Source organism: Condylura cristata, unplaced genomic scaffold, assembly GCF_000260355.1.
Source record: "Condylura cristata isolate star-nosed mole 26May11 unplaced genomic scaffold, ConCri1.0 scaffold00020, whole genome shotgun sequence".
Classification (NCBI taxonomy): domain Eukaryota; kingdom Metazoa; phylum Chordata; class Mammalia; order Eulipotyphla; family Talpidae; genus Condylura; species Condylura cristata.
Genome location: NW_004567121.1, coordinates 26,334,548 through 26,350,863, shown reverse-complemented (window position 1 = coordinate 26,350,863; position 16,316 = coordinate 26,334,548). Strand labels below are relative to the sequence as shown.

Sequence of the window (16,316 nt, the reverse complement as noted above, 5' to 3'; positions counted from 1 at the left end):
AGTTTGAAATGAAATATCTGAAGTATGCTGTTCTATTTAAAAATTGTATTTTTCCATTGTGAGAGTATATGTATATATTCTATATGCACTTATCTGTGCACACACATATTAAAATAAACTCAGAAAAATCTGAAAAATATAGAAATTAGGAATGAAGAAAAAAATCTCCTAAATAGTTTCCAAGTTTAACTATCAGTAGTTAATGCTTTTTTTAGTGACTTTTCTAACGTATGTTTTTTGCTGAGGAGTATTGGAGAGGATGGAGTAAATAAAAGTTATGATCATAATTCATACACAGTTTTACATCTCTCTTGATTTAATATATTAACAAAAACTTTTCAAAGCTTTACTGTAAACAAATTGATTGCATATTATTCCTTTGAATGGCTGTTACAGATTTTTATGAACAGTTCTTACTTTCAGGTATTTAGGTTACTTGTAGTTTTATGATATTATAAATGACTGTATATTTTTTATGTATGAAGTTTCTCTCCCTTATTTTTTTGTTTTCTTAGATGCTTTCCCAGATTTAGGATTTCTAGGAGTATGAGAATGAACATCTTTAAGATTCTTGGAAAAAGAAGAATTGTACCAGTTTGCTCTCTCACATGTAAAAGTGTCTGTTAAACTACATTCTCTCCAGCAATAGCTGCTTGCTTAAAAAAGAACTTGGCTAGTTAAGATACAGACCTTGTTTCTCATTACTGCCCTCTTCCCTTCTCTAATGGTGGCTCTGGGTGAGGAACAGGTATATCAGTGAGTCTCATGAGAGCAAGAAACAGTTTCTGGGGTTGAAGACCTATCTTGGTGTAAAACAGTAAGGTTGAGTTCAAACAAAGACTTGACCCTAAGAATCTAGCTGAACCATGGACATCAGATTATGGTGTATCAAGGGGGCGGGGGGTGTGGGTGGTAGAGGAAATACAGAGTGAGCCAAGTTGAGCCTGTGGTGTCTGTGGGGAAACCGAAATATGGTCAAGTGTTGATATTGGTGCCTACACATTCCTAGAGTGACTCCTTCTCAGGGATGAGAAGGTCTGCTTGGGATCTGATTGTTCTTTATATTCTTTTACAGTATTAGAAAAAATGCTATTTCTACTTTCATGTGTCTATTACTTTTTCAAAGAAAAAGTAGTTTATGGCAACAGAGAAATCAGAACAATTATTTGATTACAAATAAGGTTCTACTCTTCATATATTGTTACTCAATTTTTTATTTCCTTTTATTTATATGCTAGGCACGCATATAAAATTTTATAGGAAGTTTCAGGTTTTTAGGGTAATATTTCCAAATTATTCCTGTTTATCTTTTTACTGTTTGAAAAAATTTATTTTAAGATTCATTTTTAGACATGTAGTTGACTTCAGCAGATACATGAAAAGGCTTATTATCATACTCACTAGAATATACAAATCAAAGTGACAACAAAAAATTACCTTACACCTGTTAGAATGTCTCTTATCAAAAATGCAAGAAATAACAAGTGTTGGTGAGGATGTGGGGAAAAGGGAATGTTTGTGCATTTTTGGTAGGCATGTCAACTGAAGCAGCTACTATGGAAAGCAATATGAAGGTTACTCAAAAAGTGGAACTACCAAATAACCCAATAATTCTACTAATGGGTATTACCTAAAAGAAATGAAAATATTATCTTGAAAAGATAGATGCATCCCCCATGTTCAATGAAACAGTATTTACTATACCTGAGACATGGAAACAATGTAAGTGTCCATTGATAAATAGGTGGATAAAGAAAATTATGTAGTCACAAAAAATGAAGGAACTCTTGCTGTTTGAAACAGGGTTGAACCTTGAGGGAATTGTAGTAAGAGAAATAAGCCAGACAGAGAAAAGACAAGTAATGTATGACCTCATTTATATGTGGAATCTAAAACAAGCCAAAAAGCCTCAACTCATAAATACACAGAACAGACTAGTGATGCCAGTAGAGACTGAGGGTGGGTGTAAATGCGTCAAGATGCTCCAAAGAAACAAACATCTAGTTGTAAAATAAATAAATCATAGGCTGCTGAGATGTCATGTACAGCAGGGTGACAAGAGTTAGTAATACTGTATTTTAAATTTGAAACTTCCTAGGAGAGTGAAAGCTCAAAGTTCCAGCCAATGGAAAAAATACTTGTAAATATCTACGGGGACAGATATTAATTAGACTTTTTGTGGTGATCATTTCATAATACACACAAATATTGACTTATGATATTGTATGCCCAAGCCTAATACAATGTTTAGTGTAAATTATATCTCAATTAAAAAAGATTTTTTTAAGGAACACTTTTCTTGGAAGATTTTCCTCCTTCAGTTAGTAGACAGTGGATGGTCTGGAGGGCTCGTGTGCTAATTTGCTGACTTCCTTTAACACCTCAGAGTGCCCTTTCCCCACTTTTCATTATCAGTGCCTTGGTCTCTATCTGAATTTGCTATACTCTTGCTGAGAAGCCATGTTTCCCCTGAATGTAACATAAACTGGGGTGAAAGAGGTCTTTGAAGAAGTTATCCCTTCTAATGTTTCTGACATAAGGGAGCTCAGATAAGGAATCAAGGTCAGTTTCTTGACTGCAGGGTCATCAATTGGGGAGTGTGCTGTGTGTGGCTGACTGTATTCAGCAGAAGGAAGTAGAGAAAGGTTGAGAGTAGGAACATCCCTCAAATGAGACAGTCTGGACAGGGGAGCCAAATTAGGGTACTCAAATTAGGGTACCTATGCCACTAGACATGGGTAGGCTGTGACCACCAAGAGGAAGGTGGGTATTTTGATAAAAACTGATATTTTAGTGAGCCTGACTACAGGGAAGGGTGGGAAGGGTTGACTGATGTGCATTCTACACAGTCAGTTGTTTGTTTACATGAGTATCATGGAGTTTTTCAACTTTTCTAGTTAATCAGTCTTAAAAACAAACTAACTGGCCTTTGTACCTTTGTTGGTACAAAGTCACATGTGAGTGAAATTATCCAAGGGCAGATAAATACATGGAATTTAATGCAAGGTGTGAAATATTTAGGAATAAGTCTGACTTCACATTGCAGCTGACCTTTAAAAAACTACCCACTTGCTGAGTTTTGGTATAATATCAAAGAAAATATCCAGAATTATTTGAAAGCTATTAAAATATCCCCCTTTTAAAGTATGTATTTGAGTGAGGCTGGATTTTCTTCATACACTTAAGCTAGGACAACATACTGCAATATTGCATGCACAAGCAGCTAAGAATTCAGCTCTTATTTAAATTAGCTATTAAAGAAATTTGGAAGATTATAAAATAATACCATGCTTTTCACTATTTATTTTTGAGAACAGTCATTTCATTAAAAAAATTTTCATGGCCCTCCCTGGTGGTGCAGCGGGTTAAAGCACTGCACTAAGAAGCTTAAGCCACTTCAGCATGAGTTCAATCCCCGCCTGCCCTGGAGGTGACCACATGGCGTGGCAGACCTCTCCTGACCCGCCCGCTGCTCCCCTCAGCAGTGTACTTCGTCGATCTGCCTGTTCTGCTCCCCACTCTGTCCCTGGTGAATCCTCTCACCCATCGCATCTCTGGCCTGTACCCCAGTTCTGTATAAATAAATAAATCTTTAAAAAAAAATGTTTTCATGTTAACAGGTTTGTTATTTTAAATGAATGAATATTTAAATAGCTGTTTCACTTTTAATATAGTTAATATAATACATATACATTCATAGAAACTCTTTGAGGTCTATAAGATTTTTAATTTCATAAAAGATTGAGACCAAAATGTCTTTGTGTACAGGGACTTGGAGCCCAGTTGCTTCAGTGCGAATCTAGCTTTATTATTTTAGTAAATAATATGTGACCTTGCATGTGATGCTGAAATACTTTTTGTCTCAATTTTCTTATCTCTAAGATGGCATAATATAACTTCTAAGGTTATTCTAAGGAATAACTTGAGCACATGAAAAGTTCTGAGACTTTATATTAGCATTCAGCAAAAAGCTATATAATTGTCGCCTTGAACATTTGCAATGTTTTGATGTTTATATGATAAATTTCTAGATTTCTAGAGAGTGGGTGTTTTGGGGTACTCACATGGTTTGAGTAAATTCCTTAACCTTTACTCTAACCTTTTTCAACCTTTGCTGCATGTTAGAATCATCTGGGAACTGTAGTAAAAATTCACCCAAACCCAAGACATGCCTCAGTTAATTTATTGAAACTGGAGTCTGGAGGTTAGGGGTAGGTGATATTGTAGGTCTCTCCCCATGACCTCAGATTGGTAATTACTGCTCTGAAGCCTGGCCCCTTTGTTCAGAGAGTCCATTTCCCTCCAGTGTTTTCACGGGGTGGCTGATTTCTTTCTCATCCCTTTTATACCACTCGGGCCTGGAGGTGTAGGAGCTGTCTGGAGTTCTTGCTTCTCAGTGCTGCCGCCAAGGAAATTGTCATCCCCTTTTTCCCAGCCCCCCATTCCAGCTTTGAAAGTCTTGACATCATACCCACCAGGCCCTCAGCCCCCCTTGTGGTTGTAAACTAGAGAACCTCTTTTCTTGAAAATTTAGCATGAGCCATTGTGACTCTCTCAGTGTTATTGCTGTTGTCATGATTCCAGGTGATTTAACATTCATATGCCAGATCCTTCCCACACCCTGGCCTCTAGTCCCTGACTTCCTTTCCTCCAGTGATCTCATCCTCTGCTCTGCCGCTGCCAGGCACACTCTTAATGGTCCCCACACCTTGTCAGTACAGTTACGGAGCACCTCCATCATCCCAGCTGCAACCATCCTACCCTGTGACCACCCCTGCTGTCTTTCCAGTTCACTGTCAGTATCTCAACTCCAGCTCGCTCCAGCTCACCACCACCCACATGCGTGTCCTGTCACCTCTCCACCGACTCTCACTGTCCTGATGCACTTGACTTCCCTGGTGTAATGCTCAAAATTATAGTCTGTAGAGTGCAGGCCCTCTGATTGCTCTCCCTTTGCCCCTCTCTCTTTCCTGTTGTACTTGTCTGGCAAAATCCCAAGCATTAAATCCAAATCCTTCTACTTCACATTTGCACCCAGGTGACAGAACTTATGCCTGTTGGTTTCACTTAAAAATCGTACTTTAACTTCAGGGATTCTTCATGCTATCTGGAATTTGTACCACATTGCTCCATGCCCTTACTTTTTCTAAATGACTCTTCTAATGAGTGTTTCACTGATTTCAAACTTCCAACATCCTCTCATTCTTCATTTGTGCTGATTTTGTTCCCCTTTCTTCCTATTGCTGTGTGTTGTGCAATCACCACAGGCCGGGTAGCTTGATCTTCGGTTCTTGCTGAAGAAAAGAGAATTTTGGGGCCTTTGGTGGATTTTTGCTGGCTTTTTAATGCTGAATCAAGGGAAACCAGCTGGCAGGGAGACAACTTGAATCTCTCCCCCCCCCCCCAGTGATGTCACTCTTTTAGCCCATCCCTCTTGGCACAGGTGTCCACATTTACACATGTGCAGGCCCACGCTCTTTGGCCCAGGTGTCTGTAATCATGAGCAGCACGCAAGACTGCAGGTGCTGCCAGAGGCAGTGGTGGGAGGGTGCAAAAACGCCCCCCCCTTTTTTTTTTAAGATTTATTTATTTGTGCATACAGAACTGGGGTACCGGCCAGAGGTGCAGGGGCGGTGAGAGGATTCACCAGAGACAGAGTGGGGAGCGTAACAGGCAGATGTACTGAAATACACTGCTGAGGGGAGCAGCGGGCGGGTCAGGAGAGGTCTGCCGCGCCATGTGGATCTCCTCCGGGGCAGGCGGGGATCGAACTCATGTGGAAGTGGCTTTAGCTTCTTAGTGCAGTTCTTTAACCTGCTGCGCCACCAGGGAGGGCCAAAAAAGACCCCCCCCCCCACTTTTTAAAACATATTTATCCTACACTGTGGATGGAGTCTCTCTTCTAATGCCAGCGCTCTTGGAGACCCCATCTCCACCTACCTACTAGTTAATTTCCCTCCTGATACTCTCACTCAGCACCCAGCCCCAGCCTTCTCCAGGGGCACGCCGTCAGGCTGTATACCATCTGAACAAAATTGCCCCTTAACCCGCATGCCCTCTAGTTATCATTTGAGTTGTTTTCACGCACTACCTGCACTTTCTTTTGGTCGATTCTCTCTCAAACCTTCTGTTTCACTGTAGCCTTTGTCAAGGGCCCGGTTTTGCTGTGTGTGGCTGAACCCAGCGCTCAGTTCTCAGGCGAGTCTCACCCATCTTAGCAAGGCTGTTTGACACTGGTGAGCGCTTCTTCCTCCTGGAAGCCCTTCCTTTGCCAGGTGCCTGGGATGTATGTGGTGTTCTCAACAGCATTTATTGTCACCTAATATAGTCTGTTCCTTGTTTTATCACCAAAGTGTAGGCTGCTTGAGAGGACTTGGCATGCTCTCTTGTTCTTGTCATTGCCTAGACAGTGGCTGGTACATAACAGGCATTTGCTAAGTACTTGGTGGCTGAGTGAATGTGAACTTAAAACTGCCGATCTGTAATCAGATCTCTCTCTATTCCTGGCTCCTTTTTGGGTCAGAAGCCATCACAATCATATCCACCTCTTTTTCTCAGAACTAGCCTTTCCTAATTGTGTCTTCCTATGTCTTTACTCCGCCCTGTCTCTTTCAGGCCGAAACATCACCAATTGTGCTTATATTTCTGTGGGATTCTAGTGTTTACAGAGTGTTTATTTATATCTGTATTATAGATACAGATGGTCTGTGGGTCTGAGTTGAATGACGTTAACATACAATGCTGAAATTAGGTGCAGATTGAAGACAATCAAAATTATAAAAGCATAAGAAACAAATTCAGTCTTCCAGGGCTAAAATTATGGTCTTCTGGTATATTTAGATTTCTTGTTTTATTACTATGCTGCTTTACGGTTTGCTGTTTCTGCCTGCTCATGATGGAGTTCCTCCTTGATTTTCTGCAAAGGTTTTTTGAAGGCAATGGAAATCACCAAGCCCCAGAGGCCCTCCCAACATTAGCTGTGAGTTTATTGCTCATTGAGAGTAGTCTGTCCCTCTTAGGTTTCCATTACTTAATGTGATAACGACTTTGTATGAACATTCATTGTTGACTGGCCTTTGATTTTTGCCTTCTGCAGAACCTGGCCTCCTGGAATCCTGCAAATCCTGAATGTCTCTTACTTGTGGTGAAGGAGCTTGTGCAGCAGTATCATCAGTTTCAATGTAGCCGCCTCCGTGAGAGCTCACGCCTCATGTTTGAATATCAGACACTCCTGGAAGAGCCACAATATGGAGAGAACATGGAAATTTATGCTGGAAAAAAAAACAACTGGGTAAAGTTTGTTGGGAATGGGGGAAAAGCCACTTCATCTAGCAAAATAATCAATTCAGATGTCCATTTTTAATAAACTACTCATTTCCTGAATAACGAGGCGTAGGATTGGGTGAATACTTTTCATAATTTTGAGTTTGAGTTTGAAGTTTTGTGTTTTTCTGGTTCATTGTGTTTCTCAAGGTTTTTATCTGGGAAAACCTCCCTGCCTTCGTGTGTAACAAGTGCCCATGGAGCTTGTGTTGCAACTGGCTCAGGGGCCACACTTTGAAATAAAGCCAGTTGCCCCTGCTTTTCAGTGTAGCAAATCCCCAGTCCCAGTCAGATAATAGGTCAGTCCTTGGGAAGGAGCTCACTTCTCTGGAGCCTTGTAAGTTCACTGTTTAGTTTTCTCACATTATATGGCCCTTTTTAAATGAAGTCAGGTCCTGTCTCTCCTCTGCCCAGGACTCCACGACTGCTCTTTTTCTGTCATAGTAAAAATCAGTCCTTCCAGAGGCAAAGAAAAGCTCTATATGAGTCCCAGCGCCATCCATCATTAATTTCTCAATTCATTTTGACCTTTCTTCCTAAAAATTTTTATAGTTTTTGTTTCTTTGCCACATTTTCACCAGTATTTAATGTTACTTGACTTTTTGATAATAACTGTTCTAACCAGTGTGAGGTGAAATCTCAGATTTGCGTTTTCCTACTGAGTGTAGAGCATCTTCTCAAGTGTCTGTTTTGTTTTCTGGACATATTATTTAATGGAATCTGACAATATGTGATCTCTACGACTGGCTTTTATCACGTAGCATAATTGTTTGAAGTTCATTCACATTGTAGACTACATGATCAGTGCTTCGTTTCATTTTGTCACTGAATAGTGTTCCATTTTTACTTTTGTAAGAAATTTACACACCATTTTCCACAGAGGCTGCACCAACTTTGGTTCCCACCAACATGAGAATTCCTTTGTCACCACAATTGCATTAACATTTGTTGATTCCATTCTCACAGGTTCAAGATGGCATCTCATTGTTTTGATTTGCTTTTCCATTTTTTATTTGCACTTGATAGTTGATGTTTAGCATTTTTTCATGTGCTTGTTGGTCATCTGTATGTCTTCTTCGGAGAAGTATCTTCAGCTCTTCTACTCATTTTTGATTTTTTGTTGATTGAGTTGAATCAGTTCTTTGTAGATATTAGTCACTTGTCAGATATATGGTGTACAAATATTTTCTCCCATTCTGTAGAGTGCCTTTTCTGTTAATGATATGGACATTGTCTATGTTGATTTTGAAATTATTAAACACTAAGTTTTTTTTTTTATCAGTGGAAAATAGATGATACATTGGGTTACAAGCTTATATGTTTGTAATGGACCACACTGATTATGTGCCTTCTTGAACAGAATATTTTTAAAAGATTTATTTATTTATGCACACAGAACTAGGGTACAGGCCAGAGGTGCAGGGGTGGTGAGAGGCTTCACCAGACACAGAGTGAAGAGCAGAGTAGGCAGATCTACGAAGTACACTGGTGAGAGGAGCAGCGGATGAGACAGGGGAGGTCTGCTGTGCCATGTCAGTCACATCTGAGGCCAGGGATTGAACTCGCACTGAAGCAGCTGTTGCTAGCTTGCAGTGCTGTGTCCTAACCCATTGCGTCACCAGGGAGGGCTGATCAGAATTTTTTAAGACATAATTATTTTTTAACAATATTTTTATTTTGAAATAGTTAAACTTTTATAGGAAGTTGCAAAAATGTACTGAAAGGTCTTACATAGCCTCCCCCCAAATTTCCCATAGAAGTTACCTTTTATGAATCACTGTACATTATGGGAATAAGAAATGGACATTGGTACAACATATGTAATTGTTCTGTGCCATTTTATCACCTGTGTGATTGCAGTAACCACCACTATAATCAAGCTGCAAAACTATCCTGTCATCACAAAAATCTCCCTCCTGATACCCCTTTGAACAGAGTTATTTTTAAGATTAGAATTTTAATTTTGATGAATCCCACAATGTACTCTACAGGCATTAGAGTTGTATGTCTGTTTTGATACCACATATCGAAACAAAAGTATATTGTAGGTTTTTTCAATGAATAAAGCCTAAAATATCATTTCATAGCTTAACATTTTCTGCACGAATCTGTTGTATCTGAAGGATCAGAGTTTGTTAATTATGACAAAGCACTGTATTGTGAATTTTCCTTTTGTGTTTGTTTTAGTTTCCAGAACTCAGTTTACTATACTTAAAATTTTCATCAAAGGCATTTTTCTCTCCTGATATGCAGTGAATGTTTTGAGATGTTCTTCAGCCACATATTTTACATGTTAAAGATCACCAGTGGGTGATCTGTGAGATAAAATGGAATTTTTTACAACACATGTTTTCCTTTTATGGATATTTTCATAATTGTGATATATGCTTTTATAATGGAGAATGTAAAGCAGTTACCTTTGAGGGTGTGTGTGTGTTTGACTCCAAATCCCAGTAATATTTTATGAATTCATGGCTTAAAACTAAGCTCTAGCAATATCTAAAAATATCTTACAGAAATAAAGAAGCCATTTTGTGATAGCTCCTCACTTGAGTTAATGGCGTATGCTCTTGTCAGCTCATCTGGTGATCTCACACTTGGAGGGGAAGTCCTTGGGCAGCATTAAAAGATAAGCTGAGGCATCTTGAAATTTGGAGCATTTATCTGGGCAAACATTTATTTGAAGTGGTTAGGTGCTTTCTACTGACAAGAGCTAGGGGCAAGGCTTTTATGGAGTATGTGGGAAACAAAGCAAGAAAATTATTTGACTGAGTGTAGCTTAAATGTTTGTATTATTTGGGAAAGTCAAAGTGACTGTTTGTGATTGGTTATTCTTAATCTTGTGGCACTGATACCTGTTGACTTTGGCTTAGGTCCATTCCAAGGAACCTAAGCCGCCTCAGCCCACTGACTTCCTTATGCGATTACTTTAACAGAAGAGGGTAAGCTGCGTGAGGGCACCCGGAGCTGTATTGGAGAGGGAGTATTCTGGAAGGCAAGAACTGTGGATTCTCATTCTCTCATTAGTTTTTGTGTTTGTGTTTGGTTTGACCAAAGGTTTTCCACTTTGCTGGACTGCTCACACCCATACCTGACACAAAGTTTAAATTAGATCACCTGTGTGGGAAGTAAGCAAAATTAAGCAAATTGAGTTAGAAAGTAGTAGTATTTTTTATTCAGACTTGATGGAAGCTGTTACAGTAGGTGTTCAAGAAATTCTTACTCAGTGGTTGTTCTATATTATCTCTGGAAATGCTGTTTATTATAAAGTTCCAGTGTGGACCAGTAGAAGTTGGTGTCACCAAGGTACAGACAAAGGACAAAAGCAAGGTAGAGGAAAAGTTACTTTTAAGTAAATAGTGATGCTTGTTTTTCCAGGAGCAGTTTTGATGGAGTTCTGTGTGGGGAAGAACAGATTTTAGGTTATCAAGGAGGGAAGTAGAGAAGATGCAGTGAAAGCAGAAGACTCGTACATTAGTTGGAGGAAAAACAAAAAATAATTACCTAGAAAAGACAGTGGGATCCCACAAATCTGGACAGATTTATCCACCTTCCTGTCAGGAGTTTTCTGTGTTTATGGTATTTGGAAGTTTAAGTAGGTCTTCAGATTTTTTGCGACGGGAATTACCTGATATAACCTAGGAATTAGTATAACAGAAAAATACTTAGAAACTTTGCGATTTGATATAGACCCTGGTCACACTGTGTAACTGTTGAGCACTGGAATTGTGACCATTGTGAATTGAGATGTTTACAAATATAAAATATATACCAGAGAGCAAAGAATACAGAAGTGGTCTCCCTAATTTTACATTGATTACATGTTCAAATAGCAACATTTTAGATCTAACAACTTGTTAACGCGGCTGTTAGAAAAATGTTAGACCTTAAATTTCACATGTGTATGTGATTAACATAGTGCGTGGTGTTGTCTTTCTCCTAGACAGCTTTGGCCCGGAAATGTGGGAAGGGTGGTAAAGAACATTAAGAGGGACAGAATGTCTGGAGGGCCTGGAAGTGGCTGGCCTCCTGTACTGGCCAGGCGGGCAATGTCTGTCAGTCAGCTGTTTGTAGCAGGTGTGAGGGACTTCTCCCATAGTCCCCCTTCATTTTCATTTAGGGAGAGAAGCCCTAATTGCATTTTACTTGTAGACAGGGACATACCTATGTTTGCTCCTCTAAAGAGGGTGCTGTGGGGCAGTCAGATGAACCCCAGCACACCTCCAGGTACTCAGCAGCTTTGTTTGTTTTTAATCACACACAACTATTATGAGTTGGACATTATTTAAAATAAATGAACCCATGACGGGTTCACATTTTCATTGATTTTTGTAATGGATTTTACTACATTGAATTTTGACCTGTAGGTAAGTAGGAAGCATACTCATGATAATTTTGATCTTAGATTTTTTACTTTGTTCAAAGAAAATGGTGTATGCATTCACAATGTGCCTATACTATACATCAAGACAATAAAGGTGAAGATATCTTTTTCAGTCTTAGTGACGTTCCAAAGGAACTTTGTTGCTGTTTTTTAAATAAAAGGAGTTTCAGTAGAAGGTTCAGGCTTCTGTAGCAGCAGGATACAGCAAGTGGAAAAGACCAAGGTTGTTTTACAGAAATCCTTTCCTTTTCCTTTGCCTACACCTTGTGGAATAGCAGGCGAAGAAAGCCTGGACTTGTGCCACCAAGTTATGTTTGTGAGGCCACTTGTTTGTTTTGAAGTCTTTAAGTGCTTTGCCCACTTTTCTGATGGAATGTAGGGTTAGGGAGCACCCATTGCCTAGTTTTCTCAGAAAGAAGGGCATCGGTGTTTGTCTTCAGAGGTCAAGCTGACTCAGTTTCTAGTCTTCCCTCCATTATAGTAAAAGGAAAACTGAAGAATTTGAAGTGTTCCATAAGAGAACCATCATTTTTTTTTTTAAATGGCTTTTGGGAAATGTATAAATAACTCGCTCTGAACCCCCAAAATGTTTGCTAGTTTTTCAGTAATTTTCAATGCATTTATGCTACCACTGTTATTTCTTACAAAGAACGTGGAAATCATTTTGAGCAGATCAGGAGACATGTAAGTCAAACAGAATTCTTGTCTGGGGATTTGGAGTTAGTATTGAAGGAGTGAGCGTGGATTTGAGAAGTAACTGGTCTGTTGCTTGTAAATCTGAGCGTTTTTTTTTTTTTTTCTTATATTTAGTCAGAAGAATCAGGAAATGATAAATAGAAAGTAAGATGAAGTATAGCGAGAGCACAAATAAGAGATAAAATTCCGAGTGTCCTTTGAACTAAGGCCAGGTTGCATTTTGAGTTTAGATTCTGTGAACCATCACATATCCTTTTAATAAATTATATATATATATATATATTTATTTTTTTTTTTAAAGATTTATTTATTTGTGCATACAGAACTGGGGTACAGACCAGAGTCTTAGGGGCAGTGAGAAGCTTCACCAGAGACAGAGTGGGGAGCAGAACAGGCAGATCTATGAAATACACTGCTGAGGGGAGCAGTGGGCAGGTCAGGAGAGGTCTGCCTCCCCATGTGGATCTCCTCCGGGGCAGGCGGGAATCGAACTCATGCGAAAGTGGCTCCAGATTCTCAGTGCTGTGCTTTAACCCACTGCACCACCAGGGAGGGCCTAATAAATTATATTTTATTTGTTCAAGTTAGTTTGAATTGGAATTCTGTCACTGAAACTGAGAGTCCTAACTCAGACACTTCCAAAGTATCCTGTGATTATCTGCTAGGCCACCATCTTGTACTAATTTGTTTAGTCAAAAAAGACTTTAAACTCAGTGAGGACAGAGACTGTCTTTTGTCGTTCAGGGTCTGTTACCTAAACATGGCATTTGGCACAGTAGGTGCGTGGTAAGTGTTTGCTGAAAGGATAAATGACTGAATGCATGAATTATGGACATCTCATTATATCATGATGTTCATTTTAAATTTCATATCCCTTTTTAAAAACATTTGGGTGTGTAATATGTACAAATTACTCAAAAATCAAAACTTATAAAATGATGAACAGTCTTCCTCCCATCATTGTCCTATTTCCTTTTTTTTCACTTTCCCATTCTACATAAGCATGAGTATAGGTTTTCTTCGCCAGCATAGTGTTTCAGAGTTTATGAACATATAAGCAAACATAAGTGTATATGAATGTATGTAGCTACATACACACACAGACACACAGATATATCTCTTATGAAAATGGTATGTATTTTATACTCTATTTTGTTCCTTGTTTTTGACTTAATATGGATTTATTTCTATAAGAAAACAGAAAACTCCATTTTATTCCAAAAGAAAGCTTATTATTAAACATTGTATAGTTGAAACAGTATTTAATATCAACTCTTTTATTAGACACAGTTACTTAAAATCTTTTGCTAGTACAGATAATACTGTGATCTTGTACATGGCACTATGCATGTTTTAAATTAAGTTGAGTAACCAGAGGTGAGTGGAATTGCTAGATCAAAGAATACATATGCTTATAATTTTATCCTCCAAGTGCTCTCCATGATGTTTCTATCAGTTTATTAACCCATCAGTGATGTGTAAGAGTTGTGTTTTCCAACAGTATTGTCAGCAGTGAGCTTTGTCAAGGTCTACTTTGCATAATACGGTCAGGTAGCTCTTGTTAGACCAAGCCTTCCATAATTGACAGCTATAAGCTCTGGACAAAATATAAAACCATGTGTCTGAAAGAACTGGAGAATGAGCAAAAAGAGGAAGATGCTGGTTAGGAGTTGATACTTGGGAGAAGGGGATACAGAATATCAAGGAATAATGGGACAAAATGTCTGACATACACATAAATGGAGTCTTTGGAGGAAAGAAGGAGGAAGAGAGAGAGCAGAAAAAGTGTGATGAAACAATGTACAAACATTTCCTAATACGGTGAAAGACATAAACTTGTGGATTCAAGAATTTCAGCAAACCTGCTTAAGTTTCCTGAGAAAAGTGACACTGTTAGTAGGTGAACAGTTGTTATATCTCTCCGAACGCAGTAGGGTTGAGAAGATTGTTCAGTGATATCTTTTTTTTTTTTTTTTAAGATTTATTTATTTATGTATTCAGAACTGGGGTACAGGTCAGGGGTTCAGGGGCGGCAAGAGGCTTCACCAGAGACAGAGCTGGTAGCAGAACAGGCAGATCGACGAAGCTGAGGGGAGCAGCGGACGGGTCAGGAGAGGTCTGCCGCACCATGTGGTCACCTCTGGGGCAGGTGGGAATTGAACTCATATGAAAATGGCTTTAGCTTTTTAATGCTGTGCTTTAACCCGCTGTGCCACCAGGGAGGGCCCTCGGTGATATCTTTATAGCTGAAGGATCTCTCCAGTCTGTGGGGTGAAAGTACTATTTACTTTAGTTTTAATTAGTGTTCCTTTTGTTATGAATGAGGCTAAGCAGTTTTTTTTTTTTTTTTATGTTTTAGCATCAGTTGTCTTTCTTTTCTGAATACCCTTTGTTTTCTCTTGGGATTTTCCTTTTTTTTTTTTTTCGGTAATGATGTTAGCTCTTCTTATGGGGTTGTAAATACCATTTCCTCAGTTTGTCAGCTGTCTTCTGACTTGGCTGTTTTTTTTTTTTTTTTCTTGGCATCCAAATTTTTTTGTGTTTGGAAGTCAAACTTACCTATATTTTCCTTATGACTCCTGAATTTGGAATCCTACTAGATAGATATTCTTTGTCAGTGTTTTCTTCTTTATGGCTTAAGCTTTCACACTGAAATCTCTATTCCATTTAGATTTTATCCCCATACACAATGTGAAATATAGATACAACTTTTATTTATTCCTTGATGGCTAGGGCTACCCAGTTGTCCCATGCCACCAGTCATACACTCATTGTATCTGGGCTTATTTTTCAACTTACTTTCTGTTCCATAAGTCTGTCTTTGATTTACCAGTCACTCCTTGCTACAAATATTATGTCTCTGTATTATGCTTCACTACTTGTGTAGCTAGTCCTCACTCGTTTTTGTTTTTTTCTTTATCATTTCCCAGGCTGGTATTAATTATTCTTTTACATTCCACATTCTTCCACTTTCTTTTCACTCAGATTTTTAAAGGTTCCATTAAAATAATGAGCCCCCAAAACTAGACAGGTTATGTATTCCTAGAACACACTTTCAGAACATTCTACCCTTTCCTTGATAAGTCTCTTTCACAGGTTGTAATTTGTGGGAGTCATTGTTTCGATTTATGCCTGACTCGCCCACCAGATTATAACTCCCAGAGGACTCAAGTTGTTGTCTCTTTCACTTGTTATCTTTGTAGGGCCTAGTTAGGGCCTGCTAGATTTTAGGGTCTTAAGTATGGTAATGAATGTATGAATAAATCTTGAGCCTTGAGGTTGAGCCGAAGTTCTGTAATACTCCTTCAATGACTGAAAGCAACTTTCTTGACTGTTCTATACTTTTCTCATTTAGAAAACATATACAAATGAATTCTATCTATTGAACAGTGCTTAGGGGGCCAATCAATAGGTCTTAGAAGACATTTTGTAAAGTGTGAAATGTTGTAAAATTCTTAGTGATTAACTTTGGCTTACTTTTTCACATGGAAGGAATAATTCTGCTTGCCAAGGAACAGTTTCCAGACCCAGGCACCTGGTTATCAGAGTCTGTTTGAAGAATCATCTCTACCTGCTGAAGTTACAGTCACTTTTGAGTATTTCTTCACTTTTAAGCTAAGTGAGAAGAGCAGTCAGTTTTAGATGACAGCTTGTTTGTTGACAAGGGAACAGCCTCTAAGAAAGGAAGAAAATTTTCTCTTTACAGAGAAACCTGGGTTTGGAACCCATTCTGTACAAGATGTCTACCTGTCACTTCCAAAAAAAGAGAACTATGACACAGCTGCTGTTACCAGAAGAAAGGCATCGATCTAATAAATTGCCAAAATTCAGTCTTGATAGTTTAAGTTACTTGCCAATGTACTATAACTTGAAAAAAGGAAGGATGCACATATGTATTGCTAGTGCTGGGGAA

General features: G+C 38.7%; 1 protein-coding gene across 1 annotated transcript in view; it reads left to right on the top strand.

Annotated features, from left to right (window-relative positions):
* Window positions 1-16,316, top strand: part of BRE (brain and reproductive organ-expressed (TNFRSF1A modulator)) — a 341,266-nt gene that overhangs the window by 90,444 nt on the left and 234,506 nt on the right. The window contains exon 5 of the mRNA XM_004686335.2: window positions 7,097-7,291. Coding sequence (XP_004686392.1) covers window positions 7,097-7,291 — 195 coding nt within the window. The remainder of the gene's footprint in view (window positions 1-7,096; window positions 7,292-16,316) is intronic.